The following is a 21065-nucleotide window of genomic DNA, read 5'->3' as shown; positions in this document are numbered from 1 at the left end:
GTGAGAAGTTTTCCTCCGTACCAGACGTGGGAGGTGCGAAAAGAGCTCGGGTGCCTTTAAGGGAACGCGCTAGGCCTTGTGTTGCGCGGGCGGCGGCGCGCACGTTAGCGTCAACCCCGTGCGCATGCGCACGGAAGGTGGCCTGCTCGTCGTTGCTGCGGCGGCTAAGGAACCCAGTAGTCGCTCGAGCGCCCGCCCGGCCCGTTCTTCACCTCCGGGCCTCTGTCCCCTTGGGTCCAGCGCACCTCGGCCCCGCCCCAGCCCACCGGATTCTTTCCAGCTCGATCCCGGCTACCGGTTTCCCCCGCCGCCATGATGATGATGGCGTTGAGCAAGACCTTCGGGCAGAAGCCCGTCAAGTTCCAGCTGGAGGACGACGGCGAGTTCTACATGATCGGCTCCGAGGTAGCCCGCGGCGCGTTCTCGGCTTCCCGCAGGGCAGCGGCTTGCCGGCTCGAGCCCGGAGCGGGCCTGTGCTCCCCGTGTGCGCGCCTCCATTCATCGCGGAGGCGGGCGCGTGCTCGCGGCTGGGGCGTGGCCTGGTAGGCGTGGCCGGGCCCTGAGCCTGCTGGACCCTTTTGGGTTTACTTTACAAAGCACTTGACGTCGTTCATACCCTAAACATCTGCCCTAGCTTGTGGCGCCCAGCCGTTTACACTCCAGGCAGATGCGAAAAGGGTGCTCGGGAAGCCCCTGGGCACTTGAAGGTGGAGGTGCAGTATTGCTCTTGAACCCTTTGGCGGCTCTGGTGCACCCCGTGCCTTGGTCTTAAAATGTCTAGTTGTAAGCATGGGGCTTAGGAAGGCCTCTCCACCTCTTCGTTTTCTTGCCTTTGAGGTGGGCCGCGGCAGCGTTATGGTCTTTATTATCTGTAGAAAGTGGATAGAGAAGGACGTTTTCTTTTGGGCGGATGATGTCCTAAGGCCAGAAGCACCCCGCTTTGGTTGTCTGTTAAGTTGATTTTGAGATTTTATAGGGGATAAATCTGAAGGGTCGCTAATCTATAACTAGAAGAGACAGCCTCTGACCCTTCGGACCAGCCCCAATTTTTTTTATTTTTTTATTTATTTTTTTATTTTAATGGAGGTCTCGAACTAGCCTTCTTCCATCTAAGGGCAATCACCAACTAGTTAATGTGTCCTCCTTCCCTTTTGGAGACAGTGTCTCACTGGGTAACCCTGGCTAGCCTTGAACTCCGAAAAATCCGACTGGCCTCTGACTTCCAAGTTCTAGGATCAATAATAGCATGTGTACGACACCCAACTTAAGTTCTTCTTTTTCCAAAAAAAAAAAAGAAAGTAAAAAAGATCTGGATGGCTAGGCAGTGGGGTGCACCTTTAATCGGAGCACACGGGGTAGGAGCAACGGGTGTGTGAGTCCAGCCTGACCTACATAGCGAGACCCTGTCTCAAAAGATAAGGGCATATCTGATGTGCTGCCGTAGTAGTGGACGGATGAGGCGAGTGAAGAGGTAAGTGCTCTCCACCCTGGAGAGCTGGACAAAGCCATTTCAGATGCCCGCAGTTCCCTTCTGACGGCCGTTCTCAGTGTCATATAGGCCAGTTCATTAGTTGCGTGGTTGGAGTTTGGTTGCTCGCTAGGTTTTTGTTTTGTTTTTGACAGCTTAGTGCTGCACGATGAATAGAACCCCACAGCAGACCGAGGCTTTCAGGACCCCTCATGGTTCTTGACATAGCTGTACCAGGTAATGGGACCAGTGTCATCAGGAGCATCAGGACTGAAGAGTTTCCATTCTCCCTAAAGAAAACGTGGTCACACTGTCATTTCAGTGCTGCAGTTCCACAGGGCTGTGCTGGGGACATGCGGTCTGTGCCTGTCTGTCTCCCACAGCTGAAATGGTCCCTGCTAGCCAATAAGCATTTGCTCAGTTGCAGGGTATGTAAGGCGGTTGAGTTTCAGCATTCGAAACAGAACAGCTTGTTGAAAGACAGGTTTACCTGACCTAACGTGTGAAAGAAAAGGTAAACCTAGCCTTACCTCTAAGTGTGAGGTGCTAGGTTTGAAAAGAAAATTCTAGTCTGGTGGAGCAGTGAGAAGACAGCTAGTCAGATGGAAAACCCTTCGGGAGGCTAAGTGACAGCCTGCTCTTTTTCCCTCTCTCCCTCTCCCTTCCTCAACTTCTCTCTTTTTTCTCGTGCTTGGAATTGAACCTAGAGCCTTGTACTAAACACACGTTCTTCCACTGAGCTCTCTTCCTGGCTGGTTCCATTTTTCTCATGTATAAATACATGGCTATTTGAGGTCATCATCATAGCATGCTTTGGTTTTAGAGAGCTAACCACAACCTTTTTTCAGCCTGTTTACTCTTGGCCTTTCCAGTTGAATGAGAATAATTACCCTGAGACCGAAACAGATAGGGTTTTGGCTCTTTGGGGCCTGGTTTTGGTTTGGGGACTTGCTTCGGATTGTAGAGTGCTTTTCTGTGGTCCCTGTGGCAGTATTGTCTAGATGATGGCCCTTGGCCCTTCCTTTTAGAAAATGACTGCAGCGTTCAGACAGATGGGCCAGGCTCGGCAGCACCAGCAGCGTCTCTGACGTCTGTGGAGCGGTGGGAGGGCATCTGCAGTGTGTGACTGTCACCACCACTCTCCCATGTACCACACAAGTCACAGAACTTTAAAGAAATCAATGCCCACATCCAGAGTCTTTGCTTTGTATTCCAAAGAGGGCAAAGACTGACGTAGGAAAAACCAAGCTGTCTAGCCTTCGTGGCCTAAGCTCTGAAGGGACCTTAGGAAGACTTTGTGGTACAGACCCCCTGCAGGACCCTCACAGTAGCCAGGGGAAAACATTACCGACTTCTTTTTAAAAATTAATGAAAACCGTACTTTTATCTTTGGATGGTAATGAGCCTCAAACCAGATAGCAACAAGGAGTCTTTGGTGTTGTGTGTATAGACTGTTTGGCGCTGGGGCTCAGCAGCTCTGGCTAGTCTCAATCTCTCCTGGAATAAAAGTAATGACTTCTCCTAATAAACATACACTATAATAGGTAGAGATCATGAAAAAAAAATAGTAGAAGTGATCCTCTCTAGAACAGAATTCAGACTGGAAGGCCTGGCATGTTGGTGCACATCTTTAATCCCAGCATTTAGGAAGCAGAGGCAGACCTGTCAGTGAGTTCAAGGCCAGCCTGGTCTACACAGCTAGTTCCAGACAAGCCAAGGCTACTTACTGAGAATCTTATCTCAGAAAAAAAAATTAAGAGTTGTTAAACTTTTGGCAGGGGAGTAAAGACGCCCAAATTTGCAGAAAGAGCCAGCCAGCACCTTGCACTGTATCCCCTGCTTGTCCCCGTAGTGTGACTTTGCAGGCATCATTTATGAAAAATCAGACCATGGATCCTTATAACAATCGTGAAGGCTGTATTGCTACAAACAAACTGAAACTCTTGCTTGGGGGAAGAAGTGATTTATATGATAGTCCAGGATTACTAATATAGTGCTTGTTAGACTCTAGAAAATTCTTTGGTGTCTCTGGTTTGAGTTTTGTTACTAAACAAAGCAACACAGGCAGCAGGACAAATTATATTGCATCTGTCTAAAATTAAAGACATTTTGGTGTTTATTGCCTTGTAAAAATATCAAAGTCTGCGTCTTAAGATGAAAGGAGGTCACTGGAGTCTTAGATTTCAGAAAAGTGCCAAAAAAATCTTTAGTCCAGATCAAAATCACAAGCTTCTTACTGAGGTCTGGGATTCTCCCAATTAGACATCTGGTCAGGCCTCGTGGAACTTGGTTCTGATGTTAGGATACACAGATTCCAGCCAGATGTGCACTGCTCTTGAACCCTTGATGTCAGCAGAACGTGTTTATGACTGCTGACGGGCTGGCATCTGCAGGCCTTGTAACTCTTGCTTGATCCAGCAAACCCTCCATGCCCGGGCCCTTCGGCATGGCCATGGGTGCTCTGACCCTCATAATGAGCCTTCTTGCTTTACCCATAGGTGGGAAACTACCTCCGTATGTTCCGAGGTTCTCTGTACAAGAGATACCCCTCACTGTGGAGGCGACTAGCCACTGTGGAAGAGAGGAAGAAAATAGTTGCATCGTCACATGGTAAAAAAACAAAACCTAACACTAAGGGTGCGTCTTCACGAGGGTTTGTAAACCTGTTTCAAAACCACTCGCTTATGTCATGAAGATAAAACGTTTTCACTCCAGTGTCTTCATCGCAGCCTGACCTTAGTTCGCTAAGGAGCATCGTATGGATGCTCCCGGTAGGGGCAGGCCACCCTGCCAGTGCACTCGTGATCCAGGTGAGAGTGACTCAGGGAGTCTTTGGTGCTCCACTGTTGTGTGTTCCTGGCAGGACCAGTGGGTGTGTGAGGGGCCGGGGCTGGGGCCAGGGCAGTAGCAGGTGCTGTGAAGACATGTTGGTCTCAAAACGTTTTAGGAATGCTGTGATTCGCTACCATTGCTGAGAGTGTGTTGCCTTAGTCATCCTTCCTGCAGCCCTAGTAGCAGATGATGGCCCCAGCCCTCACTTTCCTCTGGGGCTTTCACCGCTTCCCTCCCAGAGCACATTTATCCTGTAATCCATCATCTTGGCAACCAGTGTGCTAAGCTCATGTGCATGTACCCGTTCCATGTGGCCTGCCCTGTACCTGGGGCTTGCTAGGTGAGCCACCTGTGCTAGTGAAACTAGTGCAAGCTCTGGGCTGTGGCAACTCTGTGCAGAGTGAAGATGCTCTTCGTACATTATGGGGCCTCCAGCAGGACCCTTTGGGTATGGGTGCAATGTGCTTTTTGGCAGGTGGCAAAACTGCTTCCTGCTTAGCAGAGGCACCCTGTAGAGAGCTGCCCTGGGCCTGGGTGGGTATGCACGTGCATGCATGCGTGCTCACTAGCTCTTTGTAGTCTGTCTTGTCTGTAGGTGCTAATGTAGTTTTGTCTGTTGTGGTATATTGGGGATTCTTTTAATGCAGGAGCCAGAGCTGCCTTTTATCCACTACTAAAAGATATCTACTGTTGCCTAAAAGAGTTTCCTTTATGTCCCCTCTGCCACAAGTGGAGTACAGTCTCTAGCATGGTGGCTGTCTAGCTTTGCCTGCCCTTCCTTGAGTTCCCATGAAGTCTTAGTGGTCTTTCTGCCTTGTGCCTTCCTTCCCTATAACCAAATGAGTCTTCAGCAAAACTAAGGAAGTCTTGCAGATAAGTAACAGCTTTTGACAAAGGTTCCTAGAAGAACTGGGGTCACGCGGTATGAAGTTCTGTCTTGTTTTTCAGACAGCACATCTGGCCTGACTCAGGGACGGTAACTTTTGCTTGGTGTGAAACAGTTCTTTCCAACTCTCTGGGCTCTTGTTTTAAAAGAAAAGGATTCATCTCTCATTCTGTCTCCTACCTTGCTTTGTGCTGAATCATGGTGGTGTCAGACCTCTTCCCACTGGGGTGTTATTCTGAAGCCTTCCTGGCAGCACTAAGCCGCAGCTACCCCAAATATCTCTGCCCCTGAGCTAGTGCTCTTAGAGGCAAATTCGTCCAAATCCATCCCACCGGAGGCTTTCTCCACTGAGATGTCTAGGTAAAGCCTCAGTCCAGATTGCCCTTTTGGAAGAGGCTAGCACTCAGCAGTAGTGAGTTTTGACACCTTGCTTTCCCCACCTCCTGCATGTGAGGACCTCATGTGCTGTTTCAAGTTGGTTGGCTGCTTGTCACCACTGCTGCGGGTGACCACAGTGGGGTCTCTTTACTCACAGATCATGGATACACCACCCTCGCCACCAGCGTGACGCTGCTGAAAGCCTCAGAGGTGGAAGAGATTCTGGATGGCAACGATGAGAAGTACAAGGCTGTGTCCATCAGCACGGAGCCCCCCACCTACCTCAGGTACGCTTCCTGACCTCCCTGACAGGAGGTGCTCTTGGTGGTTACAGCCGAGGACATAGCCTGTCAGGACCCCAAGAGCAGGCCAGTACAGATGCCTGAATACTAACAGCTGTGATGAGATCTGGTGCCCTCTTCTGGCCTGCAAGCATACATGGAAGGAATGTTGTATACATAATAAACAAATAAATATTTTAAAGAAAAAGAAAGGAGGAGCAACGGGCTGAGTCCCGCCACCCGGCTAGCTTTATACCCGAAATAATTACATGGAAACTGTATTCTTTTAAACACTGCTTGGCCCATTAGTTTTAACCTCTTATTGGCTAGCTCTTACATATTGATCTAACCCATTCTAATATTCTATGTAGCACCACGAGCTGGCTTACCAGGAAAGATCTTAACCTGCGTCTGTCTGGAGTGGGAGAATCATGGCGACTGCCTGACTCAGCTTCTTTCTCCCAGCATTCTGTTCTGTCTACTCCGCCTACCTAATTTTCTGTCCTATTAAAGGGCCAAGGCAGTTTCTTTTTTTAACCAATAAAATTAACACAAAACAGAAGACTCTCTCCCATCAGCTTTCTTTCTTTCTTTCTTTCTTTCTTTCTTTCTTTCTTTCTTTCTTTCTATTTCTTTCTTTATTTCTTTCTTTTCTTTTTGGTTTTTCGAGACAGGGTTTCTCTGTATAGCTTTGGAGCCTGTGTTCTGGAACTCACTCTGTAGACCAGGCTGGCCTCAAACTCACAGAGATCTGCCTGCCTCAGCCTCCCGAGTACTGGAATTAAAGGCGTGCACTACCACTGCCCGGCTCTAACAGTTATTTCTTTTTTTTCTTTTTTTTCTTTTTAAGATTTATTTATTATGTATACAACATTCTGCCTCGATGTATGCCCGCACTGCAGAGGAGAGCGCCAGATCTCAGTACAGATGGTTGTGAGCCACCATGTGGTTGCTGGGAATTGAACTCAGGACCTCTGGAAGAGCAGCCAGTGCTCTTAACCTCTGAGCCATCTCTCCAGTCCCTAACAGTTATTTCTTAAGAGTAACTTTTTAAAGATGGATTGTTGTAGGGCTGGAGAAGTCACACATGTGTGGCATGGCGTGCTTGTGGAGGTCGGGGGACAGCTCTGTAAATTCTGTTCCCTCCATGTTCACATGTGTTCAGATCAGTGGACTCCAGCGCAAGTGCCTGTGCCCACTGAGCCATCTGCTCAGCCTATAGCAGAACTTCTATGAAAGGAATTGTGGCAGCAAAATGACAAATAATTAAAAATTTACTGTGTTGTATGTAGTATCTACTCATCTAGACTTAAAAGTGAACTGAAAACTCCATAGATTTGGTGACGGTTACAGTGGTGCTAGAGGTTGGACCCAGGACTCCTTGAGCTGTATCTGCCCCTGAGCTACACCCCAGATCGTAGTGTACAGATAACTAGAAATACAAGAGGCTTATATACAAACACAGGAAGAATGTTTGCCTTCTGTAATCTTGTTCTCTTGGGGGTGGAGTGGAGAATGGAGCCTGGGGCCTCTTTGCTAAAACATGTTCTACTCCTGAGCTGCATCCCCAGTCACTCGTGTCATTTTAAAAATTCAAAGCCTAATCAGTGTGACCACACCCATAATCCCAGAGCTTTGAGTGAAGCCGGGAGGATGACATTTAAAGGCTTGCCTGGGCTCCATAGTGAGACCTTATCAGAAAATGGAGAGAGGAAAGAAACGGAGGTTAATGGCCAAAACCCAGAGAGTAGTAAGGGAGGAAGGTATTGTTTAGAATGATGTGGCTGTGGAAAATCATTTCCATCCGGATTTTTCTTGATCTTTCTTGTTAGATTGCTTTTCTGGTCCCTCTGAGCCCCCAGAGAGGGTGGCATACATCCAGGCTGGTGGGCGCTGTAGACGTGTGCTCAGCAGATTCTTATGTTCCCAGGGGATGTGGTAAGAACATAAGGATAAGTAGACCTTCCCAGGAAGTCACAGAGGGAAATTATGTACATCTGGATGACACTTTTATGTTTGCACATGTCAGCTGGGAACCCTTTATCCCGTGGTAAACAATTTCTTGATTGTGTCATATGAGGACCAGCTGAGGGAGTAGACTCCTTGGAAGCCAAAACAACAGGGATAGGGGTGTCTAGAGTTTGAAGTAAGCAGCTGCACTGCTCAGTCAGCCGGACATTGGGCCTGGCAACCTACCTACCCTGTCACTGGGTAGTCTGTCCCCTCTTAGGATTCTTGGGAAGTTCTTTTAGTGAGCAGGAAGAGATAGGGCAGGATTTGAGGGTAAAAGGGTGGCGTAAGCACAGAAGATGTAAATAGTGAAGACCTGCAGTTTCCAGAGAACGAGCCTAGCTGCACTGGAATTGTCGAAGGTGCAGAGACGGCCAGCCCTCTCCAGAGGGCTCACTTATCTGAGTGGGGCTTAGGAATTTGCTACTTAAAATTTCACACTCTCATGAACCATTTGTCCACAGAGGCTGAGATGGAAACTGGTCTTGCTATCCCAGCCCTTGAGCCCTGAGCAAACTGGTGCCCAGTGCCGGGCTGTGGTCCAGGTCTCAAAGGTGAAAGCAGACGTTAAGGTCGGAGGCAGGCTTGCAGTGCCGCAGACTTCGTAAGGTCTGGCCAAACTGGCCAAATCCGGCACTGTACTTCATTCCCTTCCCCAGCCCTTGACCTTTGCATTAAAGGTGTTAAGTGGCCCTGGTGTTTTTCTTCTTCCGAATAAAGGTTACAGTTACATACTGTGCCCCCAAAGACAAAGTCCTGACCTTTCTTAGAAAGTGCTGTTGGCCTCACTTTGAACTCTAGTGGACAGTTCCTGCAGGAGCTGTGCATGCAGCAGTGGTGGGCTGTGAGGATGAGGGTTCTAGTTTCATTGTTGCTGCTGTGGTAAAATACCGACAGAAGGCAGCTCAGAAGGACAGAGTTTATTTGGCTTACAATTCAGGTATAGTTCACCATTGAGGTACAGTCAGGGAGAACCTCAGACAGCCGGTCACTTCACTGCTGTAGTCAGGGGCAAAGAGAAACATGTACCCAGCCTGCTTGTGTCACTAACTTGGTTTTTATCCTTTCTTTCTTCTTTATTATTACTTTTTAAAATATTTATTTATTTATTGAGGCAGGGTTTCACTCTGTAGCCCTGTCTTTATCTCCCTCTGCCTCCCGAGGGCTAGGATTAAAGGTGTGTACCACTACACCCAGCTCAGCTAACTTCTTCATTCTTCATACAGTTCAGGATGCCAAGCCCAGGGAGTGGTGCTGCCCACAATGGACTGGGTCTTCCCATGTCAACTATCAAGATCATTCCCTACAAAATGCCCACAGGCCAGCCTGGATAGGTTCCTCATTGAAACTCCCCCCTTGTGCTTCTAGGTTGTGTCAAATAAGACAGCTAAAGCTAACTAACATGTGGGCAGCACACCCTGACTCCCCTGTCTACTGGCCATGGTCTTCCTAGGGGAGACATGAGCACTGTGGAACCCCAGGGTCCTCCATTGTCTAACTCCCAGTGGATCTGATCCTCAGTGTGAAATAGCTTTGGGAATTTTCCCAATAGTAAGAGTAACTTGGAGTTTGGAAAAAGAGTTTTTCATGTTGCATGGGTTAGTTGACTATCTCCAGTGCTATTTCCTAGAATATATTTATCAATCCATTTTCCTTACTGCTATGGTTCTATGAGTTTAGAGACTAGAAGCCTTGTCTCAGTGCATTTTAGAATGGCTAGCATGTCTAAAATCTAAACTAGCCGGATTTGTAGTCCCAGCTCCTCAGAAGGCTTAATTTGAACCCAGGAAGTCAGGGCCAGCCAAGGCAACAACATATCAAGACATCACCTAAGAAATCAATCACATTAATCCCTTTTGGGCAGTTAGGGTCTCTTAGCCAGCAGCTGGGCAAAGAACTCAAAAAAAGCTCTAATTGGAGCCCTTCACTAGGACACATTATCTTACTCCTGCTGCCCCGCTCAGGCTTTGTCTCGACAGCCTTGCCATCTTTTGAGGCTGGGGCAGGGAGGGGATTAGCGCAGTCAGTTTGACCTAGTCATATCAAGTCTCCTTTGCTGTGAGCCCTGACTCAGCATCTGACTCCCCTTTCCAGGGCATTGTGGAAAGTCTGTCTTATTCTCCTTTCCCTAATTAGGGTTGTGTTTCTGTGCAAGCCATGTCTAGCATGTGGTGGAGTTCATCGTGGCCATGGTTAGGGCCAGCGTGTGCCTGGCTATCTGATAACCTCTCTTTGTTGGTTTGTCTGCCTTATTTTTTTTCTTCTTTTTGTTTTTTCAAGATAAGGTTTCTCTATAGCTTTGGAGCCTGGAACTCATTCTGTAGACCAGGCTGGCCTCAAACTCAGAGAGATTCGTCTGCCTCTGCCTCCCAAGTGCTGGGATTGGGATTAAAGGACTGCACCACCACTGTTCAGCTTATTTGTCTGGTTTTGAGACTGGATCTTACTATCTAACTCTGGCTGTCCTGGAACTCAAAAGAGATCCACCTGCCTCTCCCTCCTGAGTGCTGGTATTAAAGGCTTCACTATTATGCCCTGCCCTGTATCTAATACTTTTGAACCCTTCTTCTCACATAGGTACCGGTAGGTGCCAAGAGGAGTCTCACAGTATAAGAAATGCCCAGATGTCCGTCCTCCACAGGAGCTTGGACCTGCCAGGGGCACAGTAGTGCCTACTGAGCATGAGTAGAGTCCGAGGGAGCAGAACCTGACTCCTGGTCGGAAGGGGTTAATCTCTCTCTGTGTCTCTCCAGGGAACAGAAGGCCAAGAGAAACAGCCAGTGGGTACCCACCCTGCCCAACAGCTCACACCATCTGGACGCTGTGCCATGTTCCACCACCATCAACAGGAACCGCATGGGTCGGGACAAGAAGAGAACCTTCCCCTTGTGGTGAGTGAGCGCTTCAGTGCTTGGGCTTTGCATAGAGCTCCCCTTCGTCCTCCGTGTCCTTTAGTCTCCCTTCCAGAGAGGCGCTGGTCAGTGACCTGTGTTCTCACAAATGCTACCCTGCCTCGGATGCTGTTCTCTCACTTCCAAGACATCACCTTGGCTTTTCCATCCTCCATGGCTCCCTGCTCTGTTCTCCCACGTTTTGCCCCTTTCCTAGCACCTCAGTGTAGTTCTTGGGGACACAGTCCCTGGGCCTTTCCCTGCTATGTGGTTCATCTAATGCCCACAGCCAGTCTCGGGTGTTTCAGGTGTTGTCCACGTGACTCCCACTCTGTCAGTTCTCTGCGGCTGCTGTAGTGACTTACAGCAGTGCAGATTTATTCTCTCCCAGTTCTGGACGTCAGGAGTCTGAAAGAGGTTCATAGGCCCAAATCAAGGTGTACACAGGGTATTGCTCCCGTCAGAGGGTTGTTAAGCTTTGACCTATGGCCTTAGTGTTTTACCACCCCTCTTCTGAGATGTTTGCTGAGTCTTAAGGAGAAGGGGGTAGTTTTTGTTGTTTTGAGACAGGGTCTAACTCTGTGTCCCACAGTGACCTCACACTCCTGACAATTCTGCCTCAGCTTCCTAAGTGCTGGGATTATGTAGGAGGAGGCTATTTGTTTGTCCCAGCCGCCCAGAACCAAAATAATCACACAGGAATTGTATGAATTAAAATACTTCTTGGCCCATTAGCTATATCTAGCTCCTTATTGGCTAACTCTTATATTAATTTAACCCATTTCTATTAATCTGTATATCACCACATGGCAGTGGCTTACCGGCAAATATTCGACATGTCTGACTCTGGCGGCTCCATGACATCTCCCTGACTCTGCCTTCTTCCTCCCAGTATTCTGTTAAGTTTTCCCCACCTACCTAAGTTCTGCCCTATCAACAGGCCAAGGCAGTTTCTTTATTCGTTAATGATAATCACAGCACACAGAGAGGCTCCCACATCAGGATTACAGTCATGAGCTACTAGGCCTTACTAGCATGTCTAGGTTTTCTTCTTTCTAGGGCAGCAGCTTCCTGGCTCTTCCCGATGCATTCATGAAGCACACTGCCCCGCCTTGTTGCAGACCTTAACCATAGACGTGTTTGAGCTTGTTTTATTTATCTGCAGTCCTGTTAGACTCGCCTTGAGACCCTGGTAACGTCTTCTGTGCTGCCTCTGTGTTAGGTGACAAATGCCTCTAAGGAATGGCCTTTCCCTTCAACCACTTATGGTAACCACGGTGCCAAGAGAAGCTAGAAACTATCCATGGTGACCTAGGTGTAAGGAAACCTGGAGCCTGATGCACCATTAATAAAAACTCAGAGACAGAAATTGGGGTTCACATGACAGTCAGAAAAGCAAAGCAGCCAGCCACTGGCTCTTACCTCTGCCTCAGTCCAAAATGGCGATCCTTCCTCCAGGAATCTCAGAATGAGACTGTCTGAGAGCTGTCTCTTCCCGTCTTATATTTCTCTCTAGTGCTGGAATTAAGGGCGTGTACCACTACCGCCTGGTTTCTGTGGCAAACTCAGGTGGCTACTGGGATTAAAGGTGTGTGTCAGCTGGGCGTTGGTGGTGCACGCCTTTAATCCCAGCACTCGGGAGGCAGAGGCAAAAAAAAAAAAAAAAAGTGTGTGTCATTGCTGCCTGATCTGTAAGGCTGGCCATTGTGGCTGTTTGATTTTTCTGATCCTCAGGCAAGATTTATTTATTAAAATACAAATGAGATGCCACTACAGGAGCCCTTACTGCCAGCTGTGGTTTCCCCTGCAGCTTTGATGACCATGATCCAGCTGTGATCCATGAGAATGCATCTCAGCCTGAGGTGCTAGTGCCCATCCGGTTGGACATGGAGATCGATGGGCAGAAGCTACGTGATGCCTTTACCTGGAACATGAATGGTAGGTGGATAGTCGGCTTTGCCTGGACCTTATATGAAAATGGCCCACTTTCCAATCAGCTGCCTGCTAGGCAGAGTCTCGACTTGACATTTGAAGCTTTGTGACCTGGTCCTTAAGGCTGCAAACTCTGGGTTCATTCTGGGTCTGCCACTATGCACCATTCCTTGTGGACTGGGTATGTACCTTAGTTGGCTTTCTTTTGCTCTAACAGGATACCCGAAACCTGGGCAATTTAGAAGTAAATATAAAATACAGTTCACTCTGGTGTGTGTACCTGAAAGCTGGGAAATTCAAGGTTCAGCTGCTAAGTAAGGTTCTCTTCTGCTGAGGCCTCACGCTGCTTCAGTTCATGGCAGAGAGTAGAAGTGAAGTTATTTAGAGGAGCACGAGGGCCACTTAGTGACCGTCTGCCTTTGCAGTAGTGAGACCGGCACAAGAGTGGACACTCATCAGAAAAGGCCTTGCCTGGCTGTTCTACCTTAAGCTTCCTCTTTTCAAGAAATAGTTCCTACCTTATGCTTCCAGCTGTCAATAAATAAATAATGTGTGGTCGTGATGACTTTAATGGCTGGCTTGATCTGGTCAGCAACATAAAATGTAGACAGAAAAAATATCTGGATGGAAAAAACAGGTGGAGGGAGGAGGAGGGATCAACAACACTTAGGGTATTTGAAAAAGCCATGGAGAAACACTTTTATATTTGAGGTGGTGACCCCATATTCTTCATCTCTGCACTGGGAGGCAGAGGCAGGCAGATCTCTGTGATTTTGAAGCCAACCTAGTCTACATAGTGAGTTCCAAGACATTGCTACAGAGAAACTCTGTCTCAAAAAAAATTTTTAAAAAAAATGCATTTCTAAAATCAGGTACTGTGTCATGCACTGGTAATCCTGGGACTTGGGAAGTATAGGAAGAGGATCACACAATCATGATCAGCTTGCTCTAACAAAAAAAAAAAAAAATAAGCACAGGGGGCTGGAGAGATGGCTCAGTGGTTAAGAGCATTGCCTGCTCTTCCAAAGGTCCTGAGTTCAATTCCCGGCAACCACATGGTGGCTCACAACCATCTGTAATGAGGTCTGGTGCCCTCTTCTGACCTTCAGGCATACACGCAGAAAGAATATTGTATACATAATAAATAAATAAACAAACAAACAAACAAATAAATAAAAGCACAACACAAAAATGAAACATAAGAACTAGCAGTGACAATAGTAGGTGAATTTCAGGTTCTACCTTCCTCTACCTTCCTCCTGTGAGATGGTTAGCTCTGGAGTAGCGGTTGTGTATCAGATATCCTGCGTATCAGATACTGACGTTACAGTTCATAACAGTAGCAAAATTACACTTACGAAGTATCTACGAAAGTAGTGTTTTGGTTGGGAGTCACTACAACATAAAGAACTGTATTAAAGTGCCGCAGCATTAGGACAGTTGAGAGCCACTGCTCTACGGGGTTGGCATGGCAAGCATGTGTAGTTCCAGTGCTCAGCCCCAGCCCAGTGCCTCCCACAGCTTACCCTCTGCTTTGTCTCTAACGTAGCAAGGCCATATATGTGCTCTCGTGCTTCTCCCCTCACCCCTTCTTAGACAAAAGAGATGCAGATGCAATTGACTGGAGGGAAGATGGTCCTTTGACAAAATGATGCTGGAACCCTTCAGTATACAAAGTTAATAAACTTTGACCTAATCTTACACCTAATACTAAACTCCAGAATCACAGACTTAATGTATATAAAACACAAAACCATGAAACTTGTTGGGGAAAGTGTAAGAGAAAGTCTCAGATATTTAGGGTTAGACAGAGCAGCACAGTCTAGAGCAGAAAATACCAAAACCTGGACCTTTGAAAACTTGGCTCTTCAAAAAACCCTGCCAGAAGGGTGAAAAGACAGCCAGATGTGGAGGTGCATGCCTCTAATCCCAGCGCCCAGACGGCAGAAGCAGGCTGATCTCTGAGCTCAGGGTCTACAGAGCAAGTTACAGGCCAGCTAGGAAACCCTGTCTCTAGAAGAAAAAGACCAGGGAATGGAATATGATCAAGGTACTTTAAAGTATTTGTAATTGTGAAAGAACAAATTATAAAAACTGAAAAAAAGCAAACAATTTAATTAAAATAAGGGCGCAGGTTAGAGAGGTGGCTCAGAGGTTAAGAGCACTGGCTGCTCTTCCAGAGGACCCAAGTTCAAGCTCACAGTGGTCTATAATCCATTTCAAGGGAATCCAGTGCCTTCTGGTCTCTACAGGCAGCAGGCATATAAGTGGTACACAGACACGTATGCATACAAAATGACCACACACATAAGACTAAATCTGAAAAAGTACTCTAGAATGGGGACAGAAGACACAAAGATACACAGATGGGAGTAAATTTTGGAAAGGTCTTCTGCTTTATCAGCCATTCAAGATGTGCAAATTAAAACTAGTGACAGCAGTAGTGAGGAAGTAGAAGTGAGTCCCTTACACTCGTGGAAATATGAGTGTCTAGCCTGCGCTGAGAAACTGTGCAAAACCTAAACATGTGACTGCTGGACGAGTGAAAGCTGCAGTGGAGGACATGTGTCCCAGAGAAATTCACACAGAAACCTACACGTGAATGCGCAGCAGCTTTGTGCGTCAGAGCCAGAAACTAGAAGCCTAGATGGCCTTCAGTGGATAAATACTTAAATAAAATGTGACCCTCCCTGAAGAATGCTAATGTGAAAATAAACAGCCTACATGGATCTCTGAAGATTTTCTTGTTGATTGGTTGGTTGGGTACTTTTTTATTGTTTTTGTTTTTGAGACAGAATGTAGCCCTGGCTGGCTTGGAATTTGCTATGTAGACCAGGCTAGCCTCGAAATCATAGCAATCCATCTGTGTCTGCCTCCCATCTGCTGGGGTTAAAGATTTTCACCACATGGTTAGCTTCTCTGAAGAATGTTTCCTACTAGAAAAGAGTTACTCCCAAAGTTATATAAGGTCTGGTTCCAGTGCTTCAATTGCTCAAGTCTTAGAAGCCGATATCACAGATGAGGAGGAGGAGGCAAGGAGGTGTGGCTGCAAAAGAACATTAGAGGGATCCTTGTGTTGATGGACATGTCCTGGATCGGACTGCCCAGGTTTGGTTCTGAGAGCACATCTGCTTTCATAGGCTGTGAGCCGCGGGAAGATTCCCCAGGGGCAGATGTCTGCACTATGTGGGCTAGAAGGGAAAGGATGCTTCCTCCTCTGCCGCTCAGAGTATCTGGGAAGGCCAGGTTCAGTTGCCCAGGCATCCACATCAGCCTGAGGGGAGGTTGACAAAGGAGGAAGAGATTGGAGAAGCCAGGACAGGTGTGAGCACCATAAATTGAAGCACTAAAAATAGATTGGCATGTTTGCATTTTCTGATTTCAGAGAAGCTAATGACCCCTGAGATGTTTTCAGAAATCCTCTGTGATGACCTGGATTTGAACCCGCTGACTTTTGTGCCAGCTATTGCCTCCGCCATTAGGCAGCAGATTGAGTCCTACCCCACAGACAGCATCCTGGAGGACCAATCTGACCAGCGCGTCATCATCAAGGTAGGTGCAAAGTGGACCCAGCCCTCGCTGGAAGTCGGTCAGGGTTCCTTGGTGGGATGCGGTTTCTGGGGAAGGCATCTTTCAGGGACAACCTGACTGTGTCCTCAGGAGAGGGAGGGCTGAGTTTTCGAGGAAAGTGTCACATTGTGTCAGTGCCAGGTGCTGAGCTGGTCCCAGAGTTAGAAGGTGAAAGCAACTGGTGACAGGGTAGGAAAACCCACAGTGACGTGTGCGACATCAATGTGATATTCTTGTGCTGGGCCAGAAATACACCTGTCTGTATTCCTGCTTTCAGCTCTTTGGTGTTTATGCTCACAAGGTGACATTGCCAGGTCACTCAGCCATCCTTTAATAGTTTGTAGACTTGCACAACAGCTGTTCGGGTTTACATTCCCACCAGCAGTGCACAAAGTTGCAGTATCTCCCTGTAGTCACCAAAAGTCGTTATTAGCTCCCTCCTTCCTTCCTTTCCTTCATTCCTGCCTTACTTCCTTTTTAAATAATAGTTATCCTAATGGGTGCAAAATATCTTACTGTGCTGAATTTTTTTAACTTTATTTATTTTGTTTTATTATTTTCTGTTGTTGTTTTTGTTTTTTCAAGACACAGTTTCTCTGTGTAGCCCTGGCTGTCCTGGAACTAGCTCTGTACACCAGGCTGGCCTCGAACTCACAGAGATCCACCTGTCTCTGCCTTTTGAGTGCTGGGATTAAAGGTGTGTGCCACCACCCCCCAGCATTTTTAGCTTTATTAGTTTGTGTGCTGTGATGCTTGTGTCTTGCTGTGCTGAATTTTTTCCACTGTTATTAGTATGTGTGTGCCGCGATGAATGGAGGTCAGAGGACAGCTCTGGAACTGGTGTCTGGGAATAAGTGTATCTCTCTAAGGGGTTAGGAGTAGATAGGGCAGGTGTACCTGTGGGCTGCTTGGCAACATGATTGTAATCAGTGACAGTAGGGTACAGACAATGACTTAAAACAGAGTCAGGGATAATATCTGAAGAGTGGCATGTAATCTGAGTCTTGTGTGGCCTGCATAGCTGATTGATTGCCACGGATGTAAAGGACAAAGAAGACACTAGGTCAGCATGAGATACAAGGGACATGGGAAGTCAGGCTAAGGTAGGATCAGGTGCCCAGAACCTCAGTGTCTAGTGACAACCTGGGAGGTATGTGAGGACAGCCTTGGCTCTTAGTTCCTGAGTTATGGGCAGAATTCACTGCAACCTGGCAATTGAGAGTGACTTATCCCCTCCTCATGCATTCCTGGGTTGCCCTCATTTATGCTTATTGGTTCTGGCCGCAGCTGAACATCCATGTGGGAAACATCTCCCTGGTGGACCAGTTTGAATGGGACATGTCAGAGAAGGAGAACTCCCCGGAGAAGTTTGCCCTGAAGCTGTGTTCAGAGCTGGGTTTGGGCGGGGAGTTTGTCACCACCATTGCATACAGCATCCGCGGACAGCTGAGCTGGCACCAGAAGACCTACGCCTTTAGGTAAGGTAACCTCCCCTCTGCTCTCACATTTTTGTCTACTGTCTCGCCTACATTGGAAGAAGACTTCACCGGGAACTGGAATGCTTAGCAAAAGCAAGAGCAAAGGGCTTTTGGCAAAGACATGGCAATTCAGGGAGTTTGTTAATAGCTTTTGGACTCAGTTAGGTTTGCCAGATATCCTAGGAATCAGGTTCCTTGAGCAAGAGAAAAGGGGCTGGAGAGAGGCAGCTTCAGCTCCACAGGGATCCACCGTTCTCTGAGCAGCAGGAATAAGGGGTATACAGGCATGCATGCAGGCAATACACCCAAACACATAAGAGGTATGCAGATGTGCATGCAGGCAGCATGCCCAAACACATAAACTAGTAAAAGTGTTTGGAGAGGGAAGGGCATGAGCCCTTGATGTGCTAAGCAGGCACCTGAGTTGTTGCTGTCGCTCCTCCAGTAGGTCACTGGCCGTCAGCTTTGTTTTCTAGTCTTGCTGTCTGTCCCATGCCTCCCCAGTCCTCCAGGAAGCCTACTCATGGGTGCCGCCAACATGTCCACTCACCCTGTATGAAGCCAAGGCCAGCAGGCCTCAGAGCCAGTGTAGGGCAGTTTTGTTCCCTGGAGTAAATCTGAGGTCCTATGATGCCCGGTAACACTGTACAGGTCCTGGGCGTGACACTGACACAGAGGCCCCGTCCACAATCAGTAGTGAGTGGGAACCTAGTTTGAAACTGCATACAGCTGGGCGCTGGCTGCTTCAGCAGCAGCGGGTGTTGGCCTTCACAGTGCTGTGTGGCAGCCAAGTGCTATGGTCAGGGCTTGAGAGATGCAACTTTTTGCTCATGATGGCTCCTCCTGACATCATTTTCTTCTGTTGCCAACACTTAGCAGCATTTACATTATCAGACCCCAGGCGGCTTCCGCTTGATAAATTCCTGGCCACCTGCAGTTCTCCTGTGCCCCCGAGCAAGCCCCCTGGAAATCATGAGTAGTGTTATAGAAGGACTCAGGGATCATTGTGTGAGTTCTCAGGTGAGGACAGGAAGGGCCTGACTCTGCTGTGGTCCTTAGTTCTGAGTTCAGAATTCAAATCCTTGGGGATAAAAATGTAGGGCCACCCTGGTACATATTTGAGCAAATGAATGTGTCCCTTCCACTGGGACTTGCCTGGATGCCTGGAATATGTCCCAAGCGTTGTTTTCAGGATTAGAAAGGGCTATTTTATCTTCCCAGCCAAGCAGGCCTGACGAGCTCTGAACTCCTGTCCTGTGTCTTATACCATCTGGGCAGCTGGGATGCTACCCACACTGCAAGAGATCTAGCTGAGAATCAGAGTATAAAATCCAGAGGACAGGAGCAGCTGGAACTCCTGATGCTTCCTGCATTCTGAGCACAGCATCACCTTGCCCCGTGCCTACGTGGAACCAGGGATTTCTTAACCACTTACCACAAGAAAATGATTGTTGTCCCTACTGTACTTGCAGGGCCTCCTTGTAGGAGCTCTGGCCTGGTTTCTGCCATATACAGAATGGGACAAGCATTGAGTTCCATGACCCCTTAAAACAAGTCTTAAGTTCTAAACCTCTGTCACTTCATGTTGGAAGCACACAAATTCCTTCCAGCCAGTCTGCCATTCTCTGCATGTCCATGTCCCATCCCCTTCCGTACCCATTCCATGGTCCCTGGTCTTTGGTTGTGTCCACAGAGTAGGAGAGAGCTGCTGGTCACAGGGCATATGTGTGAGCACAATCATTAGAAGACCTGATAAAACCAGGGCAGGAACAAGAAGCATGGGGAGGGGGAGTGACAAACTGGTTAGGGGCTCCAGGCTCCTGGAGTGCAGAACTGAATTAGAGAAACACAAACATCTCAGAACCAGAATGAGGACAGAAGGGCTATGACAAGGACTGTAGGGACTGCTCAGTGGTTAAGAGGACCAGGGTGATTGCCAGCTCCCACAGGGTGACTCACAACCATCTGTAACTTGTTTCCGGGGATCTGGCGCCCTCTTCTGGTCTCTGTGTGTATCTGGTACACATACATAAATGGAGGCATACTCAAAATTTCAATAAAGCAGACAAAAAAATAAAATTTTTTTAAGAGGGGCTGCAACAGATATGGGGAAATGGGTTTGATAAGGAATAGAGCTAGGTTAGGCACCAGGGAGCTTGCTGCTCTTAGGAAAAATGCCTACAGCAAAATTACCAATAACTTCTCCTGAGCCAGTCTCTGTGCTCCAAAGCCCGGGGCCAGCAAACAGCATTCTGTCTGGCACAGGAAAAAGATATGTGTGGCTGCCAATGTGCTTTGACTCCTCACATACCCAGTGACTGGGGGTGAGCACAGAGCCCAAGGTGAAACTGACTGGGTGAGTTCTCACTGCAGCAGGAGGAGAGAGAAGATGTTTGGATGACCCTCTCCAAGTCACTGTGTCTGCCCCCTGGGGCTGCTTATACCCGCAGCCCTGCCAGGATTGTGTGCTCAGTCAGAGGGCTTGGCAGCTGAGCCTAAATGAGGGACAGAGAAACGTGCTTCTTTGCTGGTGTAGCATCAGCAGTCAGGTAGGGGAACTGCTGGAACCCACTCGGACTGGTTAGGTGTGCACGCTTGTTAGATGTGGGTAGGTGCCCTAGTAGAACCCCGCCAGCCAGCCCAGCCCGGGTTTTATTTTTATAACAACCCATTGAGAGACAGCTCACACCACACCACTTGATTTACTTTAAAAATTCGTTTAATTTTTGGATTACTGGAGATTGAACCTAAGACTGTCCTGGAACGTGCTTGTAGATTAGGGTGGTCTCGAACTCAGAGATCTACCTGTTTCTGCCTCCTAAGTCCTAAGATAAAGGTCTGGTGTCTTTTTACTCTTTGATTTTGAGGTAGGCTCACACTGAGTTGCTGGCAGTGAACTCATTCTGTAGCTCAGGCAGGTCTTGAACTTCTGATCTTTATATTTTACCTTTCTTCAAAATGAGGAATTATAGGTCTGAGTCATCATGCCTGGCCTTATATGAGTGTTTGGTTTGGTTGGTTTCATTCTGTGGAGCCAGGGTCCGGCCACAAAGCCCAGATGGCACTGTATAGCCTTATGATGACTAGTTTCATAGAATAATGTGTTCAGGGGTCATCTGTGTTATCAGAACTCCAGTCTTATAGCTGAATAATATTCCATTGGTTAAATATATACATTCAACGTATCCATTCTGCTGTGGGTTGTTTCTACCTTTTGGCTATGGTAAATAATGCTAAGGACATTTTGTGTTTGTGTTTAACCACTCTTGTCAGTTCTCCCAGCTCTCCACCCAGTAGCAGTATTTTGTATTATACGGTAGCTGGTTAACTTTTGTTTTG

General features: G+C 47.7%; 1 protein-coding gene across 2 annotated transcripts in view; it reads left to right on the top strand.

Moving 5' to 3' along the window:
- The first annotated feature begins 98 nt into the window (after positions 1-98).
- Smarcb1 (SWI/SNF related, matrix associated, actin dependent regulator of chromatin, subfamily b, member 1) overlaps positions 99-21065 on the top strand; it is a 28037-nt gene continuing 7070 nt past the window's right edge. Inside the window, exons 1-7 of one of the 2 annotated variants that reach the window (XM_057751060.1) lie at positions 99-405; positions 3967-4078; positions 5722-5851; positions 10609-10746; positions 12557-12684; positions 16064-16230; positions 17536-17726. In XM_057751060.1, coding sequence (XP_057607043.1) covers positions 313-405; positions 3967-4078; positions 5722-5851; positions 10609-10746; positions 12557-12684; positions 16064-16230; positions 17536-17726 — 959 coding nt within the window. In that variant the 5' untranslated portion in view covers positions 99-312. Of the gene's footprint in view, positions 406-3966; positions 4106-5721; positions 5852-10608; positions 10747-12556; positions 12685-16063; positions 16231-17535; positions 17727-21065 lie in introns of both variants that reach the window. The other variant, XM_057751059.1, reaches the window with a different exon arrangement.

The sequence above is a fragment of the Chionomys nivalis genome, chromosome 19, assembly GCF_950005125.1.
Source record: "Chionomys nivalis chromosome 19, mChiNiv1.1, whole genome shotgun sequence".
In the NCBI taxonomy this organism is placed as follows: domain Eukaryota; kingdom Metazoa; phylum Chordata; class Mammalia; order Rodentia; family Cricetidae; genus Chionomys; species Chionomys nivalis.
Note: the sequence above shows the minus strand (reverse complement) of the source record. Positions and strands in the feature narration are given on the sequence as shown.